This window comes from Ascaphus truei, chromosome 5, assembly GCF_040206685.1.
Source record: "Ascaphus truei isolate aAscTru1 chromosome 5, aAscTru1.hap1, whole genome shotgun sequence".
Taxonomy (NCBI): domain Eukaryota; kingdom Metazoa; phylum Chordata; class Amphibia; order Anura; family Ascaphidae; genus Ascaphus; species Ascaphus truei.
The window spans coordinates 33,826,265-33,846,203 of NC_134487.1; the positions used below are offsets into that span (position 1 = coordinate 33,826,265).

Sequence of the window (19,939 nt, forward strand, 5' to 3'; positions counted from 1 at the left end):
GATCTATGTATTGAGAAGATGTTAAGCACTACGAGTAAAAAACAATTGTGTTATTTTGGGGTTTTGTGAAATGTAACATCAGATTTTTTGTGTTATTATTGCATATTATCAGTGAATTAGAAGCTCAATACCATGTGTTGAAGGTGAAAAAAATGGGTAAACATCTACATCTGGATCAAAACACAATAAAAAAAAATCTATTGTTTTTTCTTTATGCAGATATGAATTGTGCATGATATCATATAAAATGTATTTATTATGTGAATCATTTTATAATAGCATTACACAGGCTCTTATAATAGAAACATCCCCCCAATGCCCCTTGTAATCACTTGCCATATTGCTAAATTAGCAAAATCGGAGGAAATGACCTTGCAAACCTTTCTTCCTGATTAACTAACATCCATCATCCTACATTATCTATCAACATTATTACAGTATGTCAATCTTATCCTACATGCAAACTGTACTATTTTCCAAGTGGAAATAGTTTGTTTGGCAGTAAATACGAACTTATTCTTAGGAGTGCAGGAAAAGCAAACAATGGGTCTTTTTTTGTCCATGAAAAAGTCCTTATTCTGCTTCTACTTTGTGTTTTTATCCTCTTTAAATTTACCTTTATATACAGATGCAGCCACCAGTGTCCAATCACTTGCCGGGGTAAAAACTAAGGCATCTCACAGCAAATGCCTCAACATTTCTGTGAGATTCCTAATGTCCCATCGGATTTACACAGCAGGGGTCCCTGCAGTCCCATTCTGTTTGAAAGGGACTGCAGGGACCTCCCGCTGTGTTAATCCGATGGGCCATTAGGAATCTCACAGAAATGTTGAGGCATTTACTGTGAGACTGCCCCAGATTTTACAAGGCAAGTGATCTAATACTGGTGGCTGCATCTGTAGTCCAATTAAAAAGAGAGCTCTGGGCACGTAGTGGAGGGGGAGCAGGACTTAGATGCCAAGGGGTCCCTCTCCAGGTGTTGTGTGTGGATGACAGTAGGGGGTGGGGGCTAGGGTATTTTAAGTGGGGGCATTAGTTAGCCCTTCCTCTTTTAAGTTATCTGTGGATGAAAAGTTCCAGCGCTCCCTCCATTAAAGAGGTATTTACCTGTGGGGCTTTATGAATAATACAAAAAAAAATGTTTTAAAAGGAAAGAAGAGAAGCAACAGAGGGTGGAAGGAATAGGACAGAGGGGGATGAGGATCCTATAACAGATATGTGCTTATGGCTGGTTTCTTTGGTTAGGTAACCATGGTAATGCATCTGCAAGGATTCAGTCAGTCTTGGCTCCCTTATTTGAGGTGTTGTGATCCTCTTATTATATGTTATCAGGGAAGCCAGTGTCAAGCCCGGCTAGAGCGGCCAGTATGGGCGTGTTCTTCTAGTGTGACGTTATGTGGCCTAGGTGGCTAGTGGCAATGTTGAGTACTAGCCGAAGGTATCCCTTGGGCTCTTATAAATGGTGGCACAGCTAGCTGGCTTGATTCCTGTGGTTTATCAATGTGATGTATTTTCATTATCCTGTTTAAATAAAGCTGTGATAGATTTATCCTCCCAAAGTTTGCGTGGTGTGTTTTTATTGGGGTTAAGGAAGGGGACAGGACAATAGTGTACTAAACCCTTTACAATCAGTATTCAGAATGAAATAGTGCACTTACCTATTTAGATTTTTTGGAGCTCCTGACACAAAGTGTTATTGAGCATGCGAGAAACACAACAATGCCAAGACAAAGCAGTACTATTTGCATTATCAGGAGAAGCTCCATAGGGTTAGTTACAGTTCCCCTAAACATCTTTGCTGTGTCATCATCAACTGTAGCCGTCTAAAAAAAAAAAGTTACATTAAGTTCACATTTTTCTGGTTTATTGGGGTAACGAGTAGAGCTTTTCTCTATCAGTAGAGTCCAGTACATTGAGAGATTAAGCCCCTGTGACTACTAAAGATGGTAGAATTACAGCCCGTAAATACCTTCCGGCCCATTAAAGGGAAGGTATCGTCATGTGCCAGAAGGTAGACCCCATGACATAGTAACTACGGCATGCCCAACAGAAAACATTTTTTTAGGCTTAAATCACGTCCTGTGTTCCCATGAAGAGCCCAGGGAGGAAACGAAGCCGGGCTCAACTTCTTCAGTTTCCTGCAAAATGGCCCCTGCAGTCACATGACCACTATTGAAACCGGTCACGTGACCGCACTGTGCTGGAGGGACGTGGCACTCAAGCACCCCAACCCCTCAGGCACTCAAAGGGTTAAATTGCCTTTTGCACAGAAATAACAAGCAAATCGAGTTCCTTGCCACTTCTTAGGGAGCTTCAGCTGGGCCACTCATCTATTCTAAAATGTGCTCCAGAAATAATTGGTGATCACTAGAAAAACCTAAATAGTGAACTTCAGATCTTCATTCAACCTGACAAATACTTGCCCGCTATGGTGTCCCTTCAATCTTTACAATACGCGATATATAAGAGCACAGAGTATGATAGTTGGCATGCTTAATATCTTGTTAGGAAAGTTAGAATGAGTAATAATGGGTGCACAATTACTAGCGATGTGCGAATGTCCCCAAAAGTGAAATGATTTTATGTAATTCGTAAATTTTGACAAAGCCACAATGTTTTGCACGGCTTAAAAAATTAACCAAAATGTAGCACATTCCATGGAGCATTTGCATTCCACGTCCTAAAATTGTGCGTTTACTGAAGAAGTGGACAAAACCCCTGTTTCAGGTTTTGGATTGGAAGCATTGGCGAATCACTCGCACACGCTGATGAGGCTGCAACATTTTTCACAGGATAAAAAGGGGAATATGTTGCTTGGTTCACAATCTTGGGTGAAAATTTGACACCTCTCAGTGCATACAGTTATGTATTGATGGAGTTGTTGTTTTGATGTGTACAGTAATGTAAAAAGCTATGGAAAAGCCACGGGAAATATGCTATTTTAGATTTAGTTATTCAGCTTTCTTTCTGAAATACATGAAAACAACATGTAGAATATTTTATCATCTGTTATTTTATGCAACTTAAATATTTGTTCAGAAACTCAAGAAAAAATGCAGTCTATACTGCATATTTTTTTCCCACTACACAAGAAAAATTCTGCTACAAAAAAATGTGCAAATTAAAGTTCTGTAAAAATCACTTCCTGCTATTCGTGAAAAGGGAAACCCATCCACTTTGGTGGTTACTGGAATACAATTGTGGGCTTTGGGAGCCTGTGTGGCTGGCTATCCCCATTCACCCTACAACTGTGACAGTGTTCTGTGTACTGTACATGTATAATTATAGCTGTACTCATTAAAATACAGGTCATTAAAGAACATTTTTATACAAGACTAGTGATGACTGCTCAACAAATTGCCGCAAGCCTCCAGGATTCCTTGCGAGCAGTTTAAACAGAACTCTATTGACTATACATTTGTGGGATAGATCCTGACTCCTTATTACATCTCTATATACTACAAGCAGAAGGTTTTTGTCTGGAACAAAGAATACCATCTTTAATTTTTTTTTTTTTACAACATTTATAATTCTTCATAATCCTCTCCCTCTCGTCCCCTCCTCAAGAAAAAAAAATCCACATTAAATAAATCTAACCAGAAATATTCTAAAGAACAAAACCACCAGACAAAATGTCACCACTCAATAATCTATTCATGTCTGACACTTTTAATACTGTATGTGCTCACCTCATTTAGCCATAAAACAGGAAACACAAACTCTGATCGGAGGTTTGACAAAACACTGGAAAAATAATTTCAAATATTGTATGAGTACAAAAATATAATTGGTCTCTATCATACTGCATCAGTGAATTTATTTTGATAAATACAAATATCAACATCTCTCTCATACAGATCACAAAATAATGGGAGATATTTTGTACTGTAGACATGAAATGCCATGTACAGTAGCTTGCCATTTATATAATATACAATACACACTACTTTAAGAGAGAAGTAAAATATACCAAACTGTTTTCACATTTACACAACATCTGAAGCAGCTTCAACTTGGCAACCACATATCTGCACAAAAATGTAGACTATGATTTTAAAATATACTCATTATATGTGACAAGCAGCTCATTTCATGACTGAAGGCTAAAATCACATTTAAAAAATGCAAAATGTTTTCCAGTTCGCAAAGAGAATATTCGAGAATAAGCAAAATATTCTAAAGTTCCAAAAAAAAGAGAAATACTGGTATAAAAAAAAGTCAAAAGAATATGCATCATATTCGCAATTTGGTGCCTAAATTGGGGAAAAAATGTGAATTGAATTTCGACAAGTTTGTCCATCTCTATAACAAAGCTGAATTTCAAGTTTAGGAGCAAGCTAAAAAGACAATAAAACCAATAAAATGAAGGGTGGGAACTTTCACCGGTGTTTTGGTTCGAACAATTTTTCCTGTTTTGGTTTTGTGTTTGCCAAAACTACATTGGTTTGCGATTTTTTTTTTTTTTAATTATTGATAAAACTAAAATAAAAAAATCACTATTGTCTTCTAACATACAATGCTTCCCCTGCAGCTAGGGATTCTGGGAACTTAACAAATAAAAATAAAATAAATAAAAACACACAAACATTATAATAAAAAAGGTGAATACGAAGATGGTCCTTTCTTGGGTTTTGGCTCAAATTTCCTTCCGATAGAACATTAATGATGAAGTTTTATTCTTGATCTGATCGACTTGGAATTTGCAATGAACATGAAGTCCGCAAAGTTTGTAATGTAAATCTGAAAATGTGCCTATCGTTGATTAAAATATTACAGTGTTTTAAAGCAGCAGTTCAACTATCCAATTTTTATTTTATCCTTTCAGTTACCTGAGCCATGCTAGTCTTACCTCTGGCCGATCCCCGGTTCAGGAACTATTCAGCTAGGTTTTCACATCTCTTAGGAAAAAATTCCACCAGTAAAATTATGACAGTAAGCCAATGAGAAAGAGTAATATCATTAGGATGGGTACTATTTCCCTCATTGTTTGACTGCTGAATCTGAGGCCTTTTTTGTTGCAGATTTTTGCTGGTCCATATATTTGAAACTATGACATTCCCAGGTTTTAAAGCATGGAAATTCTGCTCTGTCCTACTCTACGTAGGTTTAAGTACAAAAAAATAGGGGGGGGGGGGGGGGGGGGGGGGAAATGCTAAGCATCCAAAATAACTTCTTATATCGCAGACAACAGGAATTTCGGGGTCTATACAAATCTGGCAGAAATACACCTGGAATATGTGGGAAATAGTTTTCCAAATTGTATGCGCATATTGAATAATTGAATAATAAATAATTATAGTATATTTTATACTCACTCAATTTTTTTTGTTGGCTTAAACATTACATTGACCTGCAATCTTTTGGCAAATTGCAAAGTAAATCCAGTTACCTGAAATAAAAGAATAAATCACAATATTGTTTCATTATTTTGATCTTCAATCTACAAATCTAGGAAAAATATATGTCAGATTCAAACAGTTGCAACATAAACGTTTGAGTTTTAGGGGCCCTTCTAAAAACGTAAATGTAGCATGAAGGGCAAAATAAATGTATATGCATAATGTCAACTGTTTAATTCTATTACCAAAAGGCTGTGTTTTATGCAGATGTGAGGACTATTTAATGGTATAACTATTTAAGCCGCAGCAGCTAAGCAAAATAACAACATTTTGTACAGAAAGTAACAATCACATTTACTTCTTTAAACAAATGTAACCATATATCATTATGACTGGGCCTGTGCTGAAACAGGGATACCCTGAAAACCTGACCTGTTGGTAGCCCTGGAGGACTGGAGTCGCCCCCCTCGTCTCCCCCCCCCCCCCACCCCCCACCCTGGTATACAAAAAAGGATTGCTTGCTTTTGTTTTGTTTTTTTAAATCAAGCACACATTCCTTTTCTATGCATAGAAGTGTTTCCCTTCCTGTATTTTACCATGCCCTTATCAGCAAGACAATTAAGGTAAGAGATTGGGAGAGTGGGGTGATTAACCTGTGCAAACTCACGCTGTACACACAGTGATAGCACACAAAATGGAGTAGACAGAAGAAATTAAATTGCTTATACTGTACCAGGGGTGAGCAAACTTTTTATGCTGAGCCCCCCTTTTCATCCATAAAATTTCTCGCCCCCCCCCCCTGCCTGATGTAATCAAAATCACATGGGGAAAAAAAAAAAAAAACTTTATTAAACGGTATACAATATAAATCCAAATATGTTTAAATACTTACATATTTCAACAGCTCACGCTTGCAAAATTAGGCTGCGTCCACGCTGCCGCTGAGAGCGGTGACATCACCAACTCTCCAAGCATGAGCACAGGGTGTCCTGCATAATTGCGCAAGCGTGGATCGGGGCTATTTGTGTGTGTGTCTGTGTGTGTATGTGTGTGTGTGTATTGACTGCTGCTGAGCGCACATCAAAGTCAATTTTGTTTGTCTCCCCAAGCGCCAAGCTTGGGAGAGCGTACGTGCACAAAGGCAATCCTTTGGGGGGGCATTCATCCACCTCTTTGCTACCTCCCTTCCCTCTCCCCCCCCTTTTTTTTCTTCCTTCCCCTCCATGCTTTTTATCTTGCTATCCTCATTGTCATCCAAACTCCTACCTACAGTATTATTTATTTTTTACCGTTTTCAATGTTGTGTTTACACAGTTTTTTTTACATTATTTCTGTACATTCATAGTATGATTGATACAGTGGCAGCCTACCCTTTCACTTGCAGAGGATCGCAGCGAAGCAGGTTGCCAGCAGAGGAGAGCAGGAACACAGCGCTATTGCAGGGCAGACACCGAAGGAGGGGCGTTTGATTTCACCGTGCTCGGGCGTGCTCCTCCCTGTACCTTCGAAGCCCCTGCGCATGCGCTCACACACCATCACGTTGCTGCCACCTGCACTATCCTGTTCAGCCACCCGCACACATCTTTGGCTGCCCGCCCGTGCACATCTTCTTGGCCGCCCCTCGCGCACAGCGTCTGCCAGCCCGCGCACCCAGTTTTGGTCGCACGCCGCCTGCGCCCCCTAAATAATCTTGCGCCTCATTGCCCCCCCAGTTTGCGCACCACTGCATTACAACACACACCCTCTCAATCAATCACCACATACACACACTCACCACATACACTCAATCAATCACCACACACACACACTCAATCCCCCCCCACACACACACACTCACACACACCATACACTCAATCCCCACACACTCACACAATCACCCCCCCACCCACACACTCAACCCCCCCCCCCACACACACACACTCAATCCCTCCCCCCACACACTCAATCCCCCCCCCACACACACTCAATCCCCCCCCCACACACACACTCAATCCCCCCCACACACACACACAACCCCCCCCCCCCCCCACACACACACAATCCCCCCCCACACACAATCCTCCCCCTACACACACACACACAATCCCCCCACAAACTCAATCCCCACACACTCACACACACACACAATCCCCCCACGCACACACACACTCAATCCCCCCCCCCCCACACACACTCAATCCCCACACACACACTTAATCCCCCCCCCCCCACACACACACACACAATCCCCCACACACACACACACAATTGCCCCCACACACACACTCAATCCCCCCCCCACACACACACACTCAATCCCCCGCACACACACACACTCAATCCCCCCCACACACACACTCAATCCCCACACACACACTCAATCCCCCCCCCCACACACACACAATCCCCCCCCCCACACACACACAATCCCCCCCCACACACACACAAACTCAATACACACACACACACACACACACACACACACACACACACACACACACACACACACACACACACACACACACACACACACACACACACACACACACACTTTCTCCTGGGGGGGCGACATGCTCCGATCCCCCAACCCCCCATGCTGCAGAAAACTGGTGCAGGAAGCAGACAGAAGCCCCGCCCCCTCTGCAAGACACAGACACATAGAAGCAGCAGCACGGAGCTTCTGGCCGTCCGTGCACAGCTCTGCCCGCCCCCAGGTTTCCCTGCAAGCAGCCCGCGCCCCCCCTACATAATCTTGCGCCCCCCCAAGGGGGCGCGCCCCACAGTTTGCGCACCGCTGCTGTATACTATAAGTACAGATATAGGATAAGGGGCCTCATGCAGAGAGCATAGAATTTTAAAATTGGCGAATTTCATAAAAAGTAGCTTTTTTGGAGAGATTTATTCTCCATATGCAGAAAAGTGCGAATTCTGCTATGTTTAACATGGATGCGTGTGGCGAGTTTAAATTGGCGAGATGCGCGCTTCAGAAACGTGTAAAAACAAATTTGCGCCTTTTTTTTCCCCTTTACTATAGGCGGCGAGCGCCATCTTGCCATCTTTTCCTGGCGCGGCAAAAATGCGAGAATCGCGCCATTTTCTTGGCGCGAACAGCCGCTACATGCCGTTCGCACCTCTCTGCATTCGGAGAGTTTTAAAAATGGCGAGATGGAGGTTCTCGTCTTGGCTCGTATGTTGTGCCTACTTACAAGATGTAAGTTGTTTTCAAGCGTTTTAGACACACAATGGTCTCTGCTATGGATGTTGTTCTCCACTTAATGAAGCGGTCTCCAATAGTCAGCTCAGCAACCCAGTGCATGTAAAGAAAAATGATACCATAGTACAGACCAGTATAATGATAAAATTAGACTTTATATATTTAAAATTGAACACTTACAATAAAAATGAATATATTAAGCATTGTTCACAATATTAGTGAGGAGAGAAGAGTGTGTTAGCTTCCGGCTCACCCGCCTCCTCCGATGGGACCCGGTACAGTTAGCCTCTTTCCGCGACTCCACGTCTTTGGCGGTGGACTGTGTGATTTGGGCTGTATTCTCCCGTGGGCTGTTTGAACTCCCCTTCAGCTATTCAAGCCTGGAGCTGCCTCTCGGGTGGGTGATCCCGCCTCTCTCACCGCCGGAGCGTCACTTCCGTTTAGTTCCGTCGCGTCACTTCCGGGTGCGGCTGGTAGAATTTCTAAATGGCAATCACGCCTCTCTCCTCTCTCCCGTCTGGACGGCTCCCACTCTACGCGTTTCGCCAGAAAAGGGTGTGTGGCTTCCTCCTCCTCCTGTACCGGGTCCCATCGGAGGAGGCGGGTGAGCCGGAAGCTAACACACTCTTCTCTCCTCACTAATATTGTGAACAATGCTTAATATATTCATTTTTATTGTAAGTGTTCAATTTTAAATATATAAAGTCTAATTTTATCATTATACTGGTCTGCACTATGGTATCATTTTTCTTTACATGCACTGGGTTGCTGAGCTGACTATTGGAGACCGCTTCATTAAGTGGAGAACAACATCCATAGCAGAGACCATTGTGTGTCTAAAACGCTTGAAAACAACTTACATCTTGTAAGTAGGCACAACATACGAGCCAAGACAAGATATTGAATTTTGCACTTTAAATACTGTTTACACTTAGATTGTTTTTTTCTGTTCTATTTTCCTCCATGCTCCCCCTGGAATACAACAGGAGTGACGATTTGCGGGACTAGCGAAACCAGTCCCTACCAGCTGGGTTTGAGCAGGGGGTTTGAACCTTTTAAATATCACTATTTGCACGTTATTTGAGCACGTTTTGAATACCTGCTATAATCAATTGATTTTGTTAACAACATTCACGGTATAGTTTTTTTAGTGAAACACTAATAGAGCTAGCGCCGTTTTTTTCACCTTCACAAGAGATGGAGGTTCTCGCCAGCCGCGAGGCGAGTTTTAGCAATAGAAAAAACAAAATGGCGCGTTTTTCGTAACTCGCCATTTTCTGCCGGTTTCTGCGCGAAATTGTACAAAAAATGGCGAATTTCGAAATAACGATGCTCTCTGCATGAGGCCCAAAGTATCTGTCGTCTAAATTTAACATAGGTCGACCTTGATGGATGTCTTTTTTTCAACCTCATCTACTGCAGTATGTAACTATATGTAGCTCCCAAGTCTCAGTTCAACATGTTAACAATCTAACTGTAAAAATAAAAAAAAATGTAACAAAATGAATCAAAATCCCTTAGATGTAAACCTTTTAAACATGCCCCTGCCGTTAGTATTATCTGGCTCTAGGAGGGACTGCCCCTTGAAGAGCATGTTATAGTTAGTAAAGTGCATTTTCTTTCCTGGGGAAGGGACTTGTAAGAGTTTTGCCTTAATTTCTCACTGCCAGATAGGATTTGGTTCTTAAAGCAGTGCAAACTTCAAGTAGCTTAAATTTACCATCAGGGTGATGGATACAAGTCTTACAACACCAGGGCAAACTTGAAAAACAACTAACAAGGAAAAAATGTGTGGGAAAAGTAGCCCCTATAAAAGAAAAGTCTGTCTATAAAGGAAACCCTGAAGCCATTAGCGCAAGGGCAGAATGACTGCAGTTCCAAATGACTTGTAGCCAGTCCAAAAAGGATTATTGTCACGAGATACAGTATGCCATGGAGACAGTTAAACGACAACTAATCAGAAAAAATGGAACTGCCTTACTCCAACCGTGAGAATATGTGTCATAAAAAGGTAAGGTTTTGCATGCATAATTTGCACAGCCAGATAATAAAACCATGAAGGAAATACTGTATAATAAACCAACTTTCTCTGGCTGTTGTGACATAGTCCAAAGATGTTAGGCAGCTTTCTGCCCCGTTTTAGGTCAGAAAGTGCAGAAATAGTTAAAAATGATCCATTCCACAGCTTCACATTAACTCAGACTGCTGGATGGAAAATCCAGACCACAGATTACAATGGGTCTAGTTCTCCCTCACCTGCTCTTCTAATCACTTGCACAGGTATGTAGAGCAGAGAGGTTTGCATTTCACTCTCTCTCCTTAGAGCCTGGAGGCTGGGGGTATCGCTGCTCCCCGGAATCCAGTTCGGGGTGGACGGCCCCTCCAAGTATCACAGTACCAGAGGATTTGCCTGGACACTTGGAACCGTGTTCCCAGAACGAACAGATAAGACAAAACAAATGGTTATTGCTGTTGATAAAAGACTGTGCTGTATCTAGTGACCCTAAATGAGAGGGCATTGTTTTAAGCTGGGGAACCAGGTTAGTTGGCCCAGTTAGTTCGCAGTTAGAGGCTGATTCTGATGTGTAGTTAGTTCCCTGAAAGGGATAGGATTTCTTTATATGATTTGGGTTTTTATTTCTTAAAAGTGACACTGTGTGAAATGCTATAACACTGATATGAGTAAACCGCTGAAGGTTAAATGTCTGAGCGCCTCCTGCCTACACATGTTAAAGCTGCAGTACCTTACTTGGATGAAAATAAAGCAGGCAGAAGCCTGAGTTAAGCAACGTAATACTTTGCATGTTCCTGTTTGTTGTATAAATAACCCCAGAAGACTGTGTCGGGAAGAACCCAGACAGACGTCAGCGCTACAAAAGAGGGGCGTTTGTCACATATGGTGGAGAATGCGGGTCGACACTAAAAAGTCTGTGGGTTTGCAAATAAATGCGGGGGTTTAAAATGGCCGCCCAGCTGAAGATAAAGTACAGATGCTATGAGTGAAGTTTGTCCCACTGTGTATATCAGTTGTGCTTCCAGCATACACAGAGAATGTGCGAAGTGTGGATGCAATAGCACCCTGAACCTAAAAAAAAAAAAAAAAAAATACATTTTTTTGGTTTTCTGAAGAAAGTGAAAATTGCATCTAGCAAGTGCTGTTTGTAAAGCTAATGTCTTTTGCTGAAGTGAGTGAATTTGCAGCTAACAAGTGCTGTATGTAAGTTGCTGAAGTGAGTGAAATTGCAGCTAGCAAATTGTCCCTGCCGGGTTTCTAAAATGGCTGACGTGAAATGTTTGTTTTGTAATGTACATAATCATGAAATACAGTGTCCCTTCAGGCCATACGATGATGATGACGACGATGTGGCCGCTGGAAGAGAGCCGTACCTACAGATGAAATTAGTATGCTGGGCCTGTCATAAAGTAGGTCACATGGAAGATGTGTGCCCCAAAATTCTCAAAGACAAACAGCTGCAAAAGCAAGCAACGCCCTGTGAGTGCAAGCAAGATGTGGAAGCTGATACCAGTGAGTGTGTGCCCAGTACCACTGATATCTCTGGAGCTAATAAAGCAAAAAGAAAGAAGAAGAAAAAGAAAACTGTTCCTCAAGTCACAGGGGAAGTGACCGAGCCACTTGAACCTGCGCTGTCAGGACATGCGTCAGAAAGGCGCAGAGATTTGCTGCAGACCGGAGTGACCAGCAGAATTGTCACGGGAACAGTGGCAAAGAAAAAGGAGGAGCAAAGGGAAGCTTTGATTTCTGCACTCCAAGCTGCCCGCCATGATTATGAAGTCCTGTGGCAGGATTTGGTGAAGGAGCGAGAATGTTGGAAGAAGGAGCAAGAATCTAACAATAAGGTGCGAGAATCGAACGCCGAGTTACCGAGGTGTATACTTCCAGCTTTACAGGAGTACGAGGCTTTGAAGAAAACAGAGTCTCTCTTACGGAGTGAGTTGGAAGAGGTGACGAATAGGCTGGAAATGGCCAACACCGTAATTGCCACCATGGATGGAAAACAGATTAAGTCTGACAAATCAATTGCTATCCTAAAACAGAAATACGGGAAGGCTCTACAAGAGGTTCACGCGCTCAGCACAGAGGTGCAAAACTCATGCCTGGAGGGCCACGGTTTGAACACAGAGCTGGGAATGTTGAAGCAAACCCATGAGATTGCCCTGAGTGAGTTAGAGACTGTAAAGCAAGAAAATGAGACTCTGAAATTGAAAAATTCAGATTTGACTGACCAAGCAGAAAAAGTAAAGAAACAGTTGACTCAGGAAAAATTAGAAGTGCAGGAAGCACTACAGAATGCATTGATGCACACTCAGAACCAGCACCAGGAAGAAATGGAGGCTCTGAGAACAGAATTGCGACATGTGTGCACAAAACAGAATTCTCTCGTGGAGGAACTTAACGTTTTGAAAAAGGAGAAAAGCATTAGAATAATTCAGAAGCACTGCAAAGCTCTTATCCAAGGGAGAAGGGAAAGAGAAAATTATCGGCGTAAATGCGCCGCAACTACTGCACCGACACACTTTATTCGAGCAAATACCCAGTATGTACCTGGCAGATACCTGGAATGCGCCGCTCCTCACCTCTGACAAGCCCCGTTGCGTTTGCCTTCCCAGCCTGGGTTCATGCCTGGCTGACGGGCGGCTGATCTGTTAAATGATAATGATTAGGATTTAATAGGCTGCAATGCTTTGCGTGTCTACCAGATGGCATAAATTCCTGAATTGTAATGCAGTATATATATATATATACTGTGCAGTATTGCAGCCAGCGGGAATAAAATGCTTCAATCCCTGCCTGGAAAATAACCCAATGCACTCGGGCAGAAAACAGTCACAAACCTCAATACACCCGGGTATACCCGAATTCGTGGGACTAGCCGAGCTCGAATAAAGTGTGTCGCCAGTGTATCATCATACAGGCTGCCTACAGAGGGATGAAAATTCACCGGAATAAAGCAGCCTATGTTCTTCAATCATTCTACCGTGCCCGCATGGTACGAAACAGGTTCCTCATTATGAAAGGAGCAACTATCAAAATTCAGTCTCTGACTAGGATGACACAGAACAGGATTCGCTATCAAACCCTGAGAAAGGCGTCACTGGTTATCCAGCGGTACGTTCGCCTGAATAAATGTAGGCCTCAGGAAAGAGAGGCCCAAGGCTACATGCTTGCCAGCTGCAAAGGTAAAATGCCACACGGTACAGCCATCAAGGTGAAGGTGCTCCAGGTAATTAGCTCTTCATCTTCTAAGTACCATATAATTGCCCCAAAGGGAAAATCCCAAATCTCTAAGAGTGAAGATGGTTGTGAGAAAATACATGGCAGTAAGAAGTACCATAAAGGTTCAAAGGTTGCAAAGCAAAAGTGACGAAGGTCAACGCTGGCCTTGAATTTATCCAGATCTTGCCACTCTGGGCCACAATATAAAGACAAAGACTATCCGGCCCCAGAGTTCCGTCAGAAGCTAAAGAGACAGTCCGACCATGTGCAAGAGACAGAAAGCGTTAAAATGAACTCTGAGGATATAATGGACTGGAAGTCAAGGGGAAAAAAAAGTAGTGGAACTAACCAATTGGGTTACACGTGCGGACTATGTCACTACTACAGTATATGCTATACTATGCCTTTAGAAAAGCATTTTTGTAAATATTGCAATGTTGTATTTTTTTTCTCTTCATTGAAAATATAGGTAAAACTACAAATTAATATACAGGGTTGATGGCCCTTAAGATTACAAGGCTGTAGTTTATATATAAAATATATATATATATATATATATATATATATATATATATATATATATATATATATATATATATATATTGGTATCTTACAATATAGGGAAAAAATGCCCTTTCCGGTTGGTAAATATATAATGAGGTTCATATTCTAGAGTAGAAAAACCCAGGGAGGTAATAGAAACTGTCTGGTTTTGTGAGCATATTTAGCATATCCTGGGTTATAAGAATGTGTGCTAGACATTTATTTTTCAAAATAGTTCCCTAATAGAGAGAAACAAAATATGTTTGCCAAGTATAGTCTCTTATGACGAAAACTATTGACCATAATTGCCGCGGGAAAAAGAAAAAAAAGTTAATATTCGTGTCGTGAATGTTTAATATTGTACTGAGGAGTTAGCTCAAGTATTTCAGGTAGGACGCTCACCCCAGTGAGGTCCATGGCCGCTCACCCCAATAAGTGTGAGCTGGGGAGGGGGATATGTGACATAGTCCAAAGATGTTAGGCAATTCTTAACCCTATGCGTTTCAACACAAGGTGTCTTCGTCAGGTGAAGAAACCCCTGTCGAAGACACCTTGTGTTGAAACGCGTAGGGTTAACTTATTAGAGAGAGGAACCCTGTCTGTAAGATTTGTCCCCATGTTCCTGGTCTGTTTTCATAGCAGACAAGTTGAAAACCATTGCTGTTTTCGATCGGATTGAAGACTGTTCAGTTTCTAAGTTGAACGTCGCACGAGACATGAAGAGGCTCCCCCATGTGATGCGGAAGTGGTGAGGGTGGTGGAGACAAGCCGTGCATTTGGAGATACTGGATGTACTGATTCCAAGTCCAACAAAAGAAGAGGAGATCGAGGTAGAGGGTAGCTGTGCGTCTGGAGACGCGGATTATACAAATTTATCTACTCGTTGAAGAGGGGTGAGTGAGTTGCTGGAGAAATAGGAAGAAGAGGCAGGCTAGCCCCTTCCTTCTCCCCCCCTCCCCCTCCCTCTCTCCAACAGCGTTCCACACTGCTTCAAAGCAGATAAACTACACATATCCCACCACCCAGAAGATCATCACGGAGGGTAAGGAGAACTACTATATATATTTTTTTTCCTGTGTGAGCATCAATCTATGCTATAGGAACTACACCCAAAGTTTTTTTAAAGACTTGGTTTCATATCGGGACATTGTCATTCTACTTAGATGACGTGTATCCTCTCTCACATTATTGTTGTTTTATTTGTATTAAGTAAAGTTTTTTAAATTTTTCAAAGAAGACTACTATTCATTCAAGAATTGCACTGATTATAATATCTACAATCCTGATGGATAGAATTATACCATTGGTTCATCATTTCCATATATTAACTATTCATACTCCCAATTGTCTACAGCAAGGAATCTTCTTGTTCCCAATGGGATATAGTGACAGTTGTTTTTTGGGAATCCCTTCCTTGATGGTGCTCTGTTTTTTGACATATTGTGGAATTCTCACTTTATTTTTTCCATCCCTTTTTCGCGCCTAGGTCATCTTCACTCATATATATATATATATATATATATATATATATATATATATAAATATATATATATATATACACACACACACACCAAAGTTTAATTGTAGCCTTTAACTTGTAATACAACTGACTGATTTCAGAGCATGTTGTCATCTACTGTAACTAGCCGATTTCCCTTTATATTAACGGGACCTTTTGCATTTCCCTCCCCGATCAGTGTGTTTTTGGAGGAGGAAGAAGCAAATGGCTTGTACAAGTCTGGAAAAACAATCTAAATTAGAAATCGGCAGTATACTAGGTAACGTAAATACCACATCAATGTGTCAGCAGATTCAACTTAACAAGTTGATATTACACAACTGCAGGATGTATGCATGTATATGAATACAGTATATATGAGTTTCAATATTACGGTACGGTTGCAGATCCGAAGCAGATTTCTCAATCTGACTGATAAGAATCATATTATCCAGACAGTACCATAGGATTCTGATGTATAGTATGTAATACATGCCACATTATAAAGCACAGAAAATGTAACTGAAAACAGCAGATTGTTACAACCAGATTCAACACTCAAATATAGTATATTAACACTTAGTTGTAAAGTACATGCAGAACAAGAGATTATGTATGCCAATTAAAATGGCATTTCTACAGGGGAACTTAAGCACAAGGAACAATAATTTATTAAGGCTCTAGAGGAAAGGGGTGCACAGGCCTGAGCGGCTATAATGACTACCAAAGAATAGTGAAAGAGTGGCTACTCAATGTGAGGAAGTAAACAAGCATTGGTGGAGAATTGTGTATTGCTTCCACTTCTCCAGTAAAGCAGCAGGAGTCTCGGAATATAATAATAGTTGGTGGATCCTTCAGCTCTCTCGCTTTATACTGGGCATGAGTTTTCTTAATTGGAGTTTAAAAAGTGTTCAGAAAGACAAACATGAATGCAAAGTATTTCATATTTATATCAAAGCAGTCAAGAGGCATGTGGGGTATGATGACATAAATGCCGAGGAAGGGCTCAAAGAAAGGACAAGGGCAATGTAGTAGTGTCAAGTGTGGGTATGTAATAGGGTAATTAAGGTCTCAAAAACAAATACATAAAAGGAAGATGCTGGGTCAACCCAGGCACAAGCACAGTTATTATGAGAAGGCTTCTAGGGATACAATTTACTAACTGCCAGTCCAATATTTGAGACTTTTTATTAATATTAATATTTTCATGCTTTTATTTGGTTCTTTTTAAATGTATTTCATTATATGACTTTGATCTAAATGGGTATTAGTGCAAGCACACTATCCATTTCATCTCTCCGCAGCACGTTTGGACAGAGGTTATGTGGTCCTTCAAGACCTTTTGGTAAACAACCTCATCCAGTGCATGGTAAGTTCCAGATCAAGCCATTTTATTTTGGAACGCTGACTACCCAAAGGATTCGTAGCACTGAACAATATGGTGAGCAATTGAGGTTAGTCCCCAAATGTTTCACAGAAGAGATGAGTCTTAACTGATTTCTTAAAGGCTTGGAAGGCGGGAGCCTGATGTCAATAAGGAGATTGTTCCAAAACTCAAAACCTTCTGCTGGCGTTTTTTGTTATTTGCCAATTCTAGTGGATTTTAGCAGGGCATTGTTTGGTTGATCTGAGTGGTCTGGTTGGCTGACGTGGAGTGATAGGTTCTGAGTTTATGTTTGGTGCTACACCATGTGTAGCCTTATAGATTGTAAAGAGGAATTTGAACTCAATTCATGGTCTGACTGCTAGTCAATGAAGTTCTCTCAAAGTTCAAATGATGTGGTAGTATCTGATTAGGTTTCTGAATTGTCTGCTAGTTATTGATCTGGTTGTTTGGCAAGCCAAGATAGAGTGAGTTGCCATAGTCAAGTCTGGTGGTGACCAGCGTGTGGGTGGCCTTTCAAAGATCTTCTTCCCTAAGGAGAGGCTTGAGTCACATGATGGAATAGATATGATGGAGGCAGGACTTGACTATCTGTTTGACTTGTTTTTTCATTGTTATAGTCACAGCCAGGTGCCATCTGCATATTGGTGATATCTGAGACCATGACTTGCAATTATGGGACCAAGTGGCTTAATATAGATGTTAGAGAGGTGAGGGGAGAAAATGTAGCCTTGAGGCACTCCATATGTAAAGTGTTTTGGGGATGATGGAAGCCCTTACATACATATTTTTTCCGATTCTTCTTTTCAAAGAGGCAAGCCAGTCAAGTACCTGGTGATATATTCCTGCAACAGTTTTCAGCCTCTGTAATTTGGAGGCTATGGTCAACCATGTTGAAGACAGCCAAAAGGTCCAGCAGGATGATAATTGATGGAAATCCTCTGTCCATGTACATCAGAAAGTAATCTATCACAGCTTTTCATGGCACTTGTGGTGCTGTCTTGTAAAGCTTGACTGATGTTTGCTCAGAATGTTATTGTTTTCTAGGTAAACTTGTAGTTGGAGCTCTATTGACTTGAAGAGGAATGGGAGGTTGGAAACCAGTCTACACCTCCTTTAGGTCTAATTTATTTAATGTTGACATTTCTTAAAATTGGTTGAACTAAGGCAGGTTTCAGGATATCCAGGTATATGCTCTAATATATTGAGTACACCTTCTGCAAGACAATATGGACATGGGTCCAAGTCACATGTTGTAGGTCAGATGGCAAAGGTAAATAGAAATTACTTTGTGTGATGGGTAATATTGGATGGCAATAAGTATTATTGCAATATTTGAGGGAGTGTATTTACAGTAGATTATAATGATTAGATAAAGTAGCGGAAGAATAGGTACTGATCAATACAGCAGGTACAGTAACATATGGGACATCACCCATGTCCTGACATTGAGTTTATTTATTTCGATTTTTGTCGAGCACGCTACTCAGATGAAACTTACCAAGAAACTTAGTACTAGAGTGTGTGTAGGAACTTAGGTAGAACGTCCATCCCACACCTATAACCGGATCCTACCGAAGGAAAACATACAGTATAGGGGAACGACGAGGAAGACCAACAAAGAGTGGAAAACACTAATGGGAGCAGGGAATCTGCCTGCCAGGGTATTAGGGTCTGATTGCAATGTTTTGTTTAAAAAGGAAGATTTTTAATTCCTTTCTGAATGGAAGTAAAACTTTCTGATTTCTTAAGGCAGCAGAGAGCTTATTCCACAGTTTTGGGTCTGTTCTTGAAAAAGCTCTACTTCCAGATTTATTGACCTTAAACGAAGCTCAATCAGTTGAGGGGCAATGGCAGATCTAAGGGCCTGATTGGGGGTGTTACTGACAGGTAGTTCTGAAGATAAGGGGGGCAAATCCATGGATAGCTTTAAATGTAAGGCTCAAAATCTTAAATGAAACCTTTGCTCCAACAAAACCCTGTTGAGTAAAGCCTTAGTACAGTATAACAGCGGACAATAGAGGCAGGCTCAGGACTGCACAGGAGGATGAACAGAGGATGACTCAGTTTGGAGCTGCAGTTTGCATCACTGCTTGGCTTGTAGTGTGTGAGCCAGATCGTGCGCATGCAACTCTGGATCAGCTGGTGAGGGGAGTTAACCTCTGACCCAGGTGTCAGAAGTTAACCCCTCTCACCAGCTGATCCAGAGTTGCGTGAGCATGATCCCAGGGGTCAGAGGTTAATTCCTCTCACCAGCTGATCCAGAGTTGCATGCCACGATCCGGCTCACACACTACAAGCCAAGCAGTGACGCCAACTGCAGCTCCAATCTGAGTCATCAGGTGGCACAGGTCATCCACGGATATCCGTGCAGCATAGGCATTCTGGAAAGGAGCACACGTGGGCACTGTGACAGGGTAAATAAAAGCCACCAGTTATATGCCTGGAAAACCTATGTCTAGTCTGCAGTGCAGCACTGACTAGGTTAACTTCAGCTGGGAACCTCAAGACAATTAGTTGGATCCCAGCTGCCTAATCAAGGTGTGTTAAAAGCAAGGCTGTAGACACATGGATCCTGGCTGTTGAGTAAGCTGCTGAAGAGATTTCCTGATACAAGGTCTGATTAGCAAAGTAGATGAATTATGAACTGTCTGTTCCCTGCATAGAAAAGGGTAACTGCCTGATTTATACACTGTCTGCTAAAGAGAAACTGTTTGTGTTTGTCTGCTGAAGAAAAGCCATTTTT

The 19,939-nt window shown here is 41.6% G+C and overlaps 1 protein-coding gene across 2 annotated transcripts in view; it reads right to left on the reverse strand.

The window, feature by feature from the left end:
- The window catches only part of CD36 (CD36 molecule (CD36 blood group)), a 55,006-nt gene that overhangs the window by 2,923 nt on the left and 32,144 nt on the right, over nt 1-19,939 (reverse strand). Inside the window, exons 10-12 of one of the 2 annotated variants that reach the window (XM_075599586.1) lie at nt 5,316-5,389; nt 3,690-3,744; nt 1,659-1,823 (exon numbers count right to left, since the gene is read on the reverse strand). In XM_075599586.1, the coding sequence (XP_075455701.1) occupies nt 1,659-1,823; nt 3,690-3,744; nt 5,316-5,389 (294 nt within the window). The remainder of the gene's footprint in view (nt 1-1,658; nt 1,824-3,689; nt 3,745-5,315; nt 5,390-19,939) is intronic. The other variant, XR_012801605.1, reaches the window with a different exon arrangement.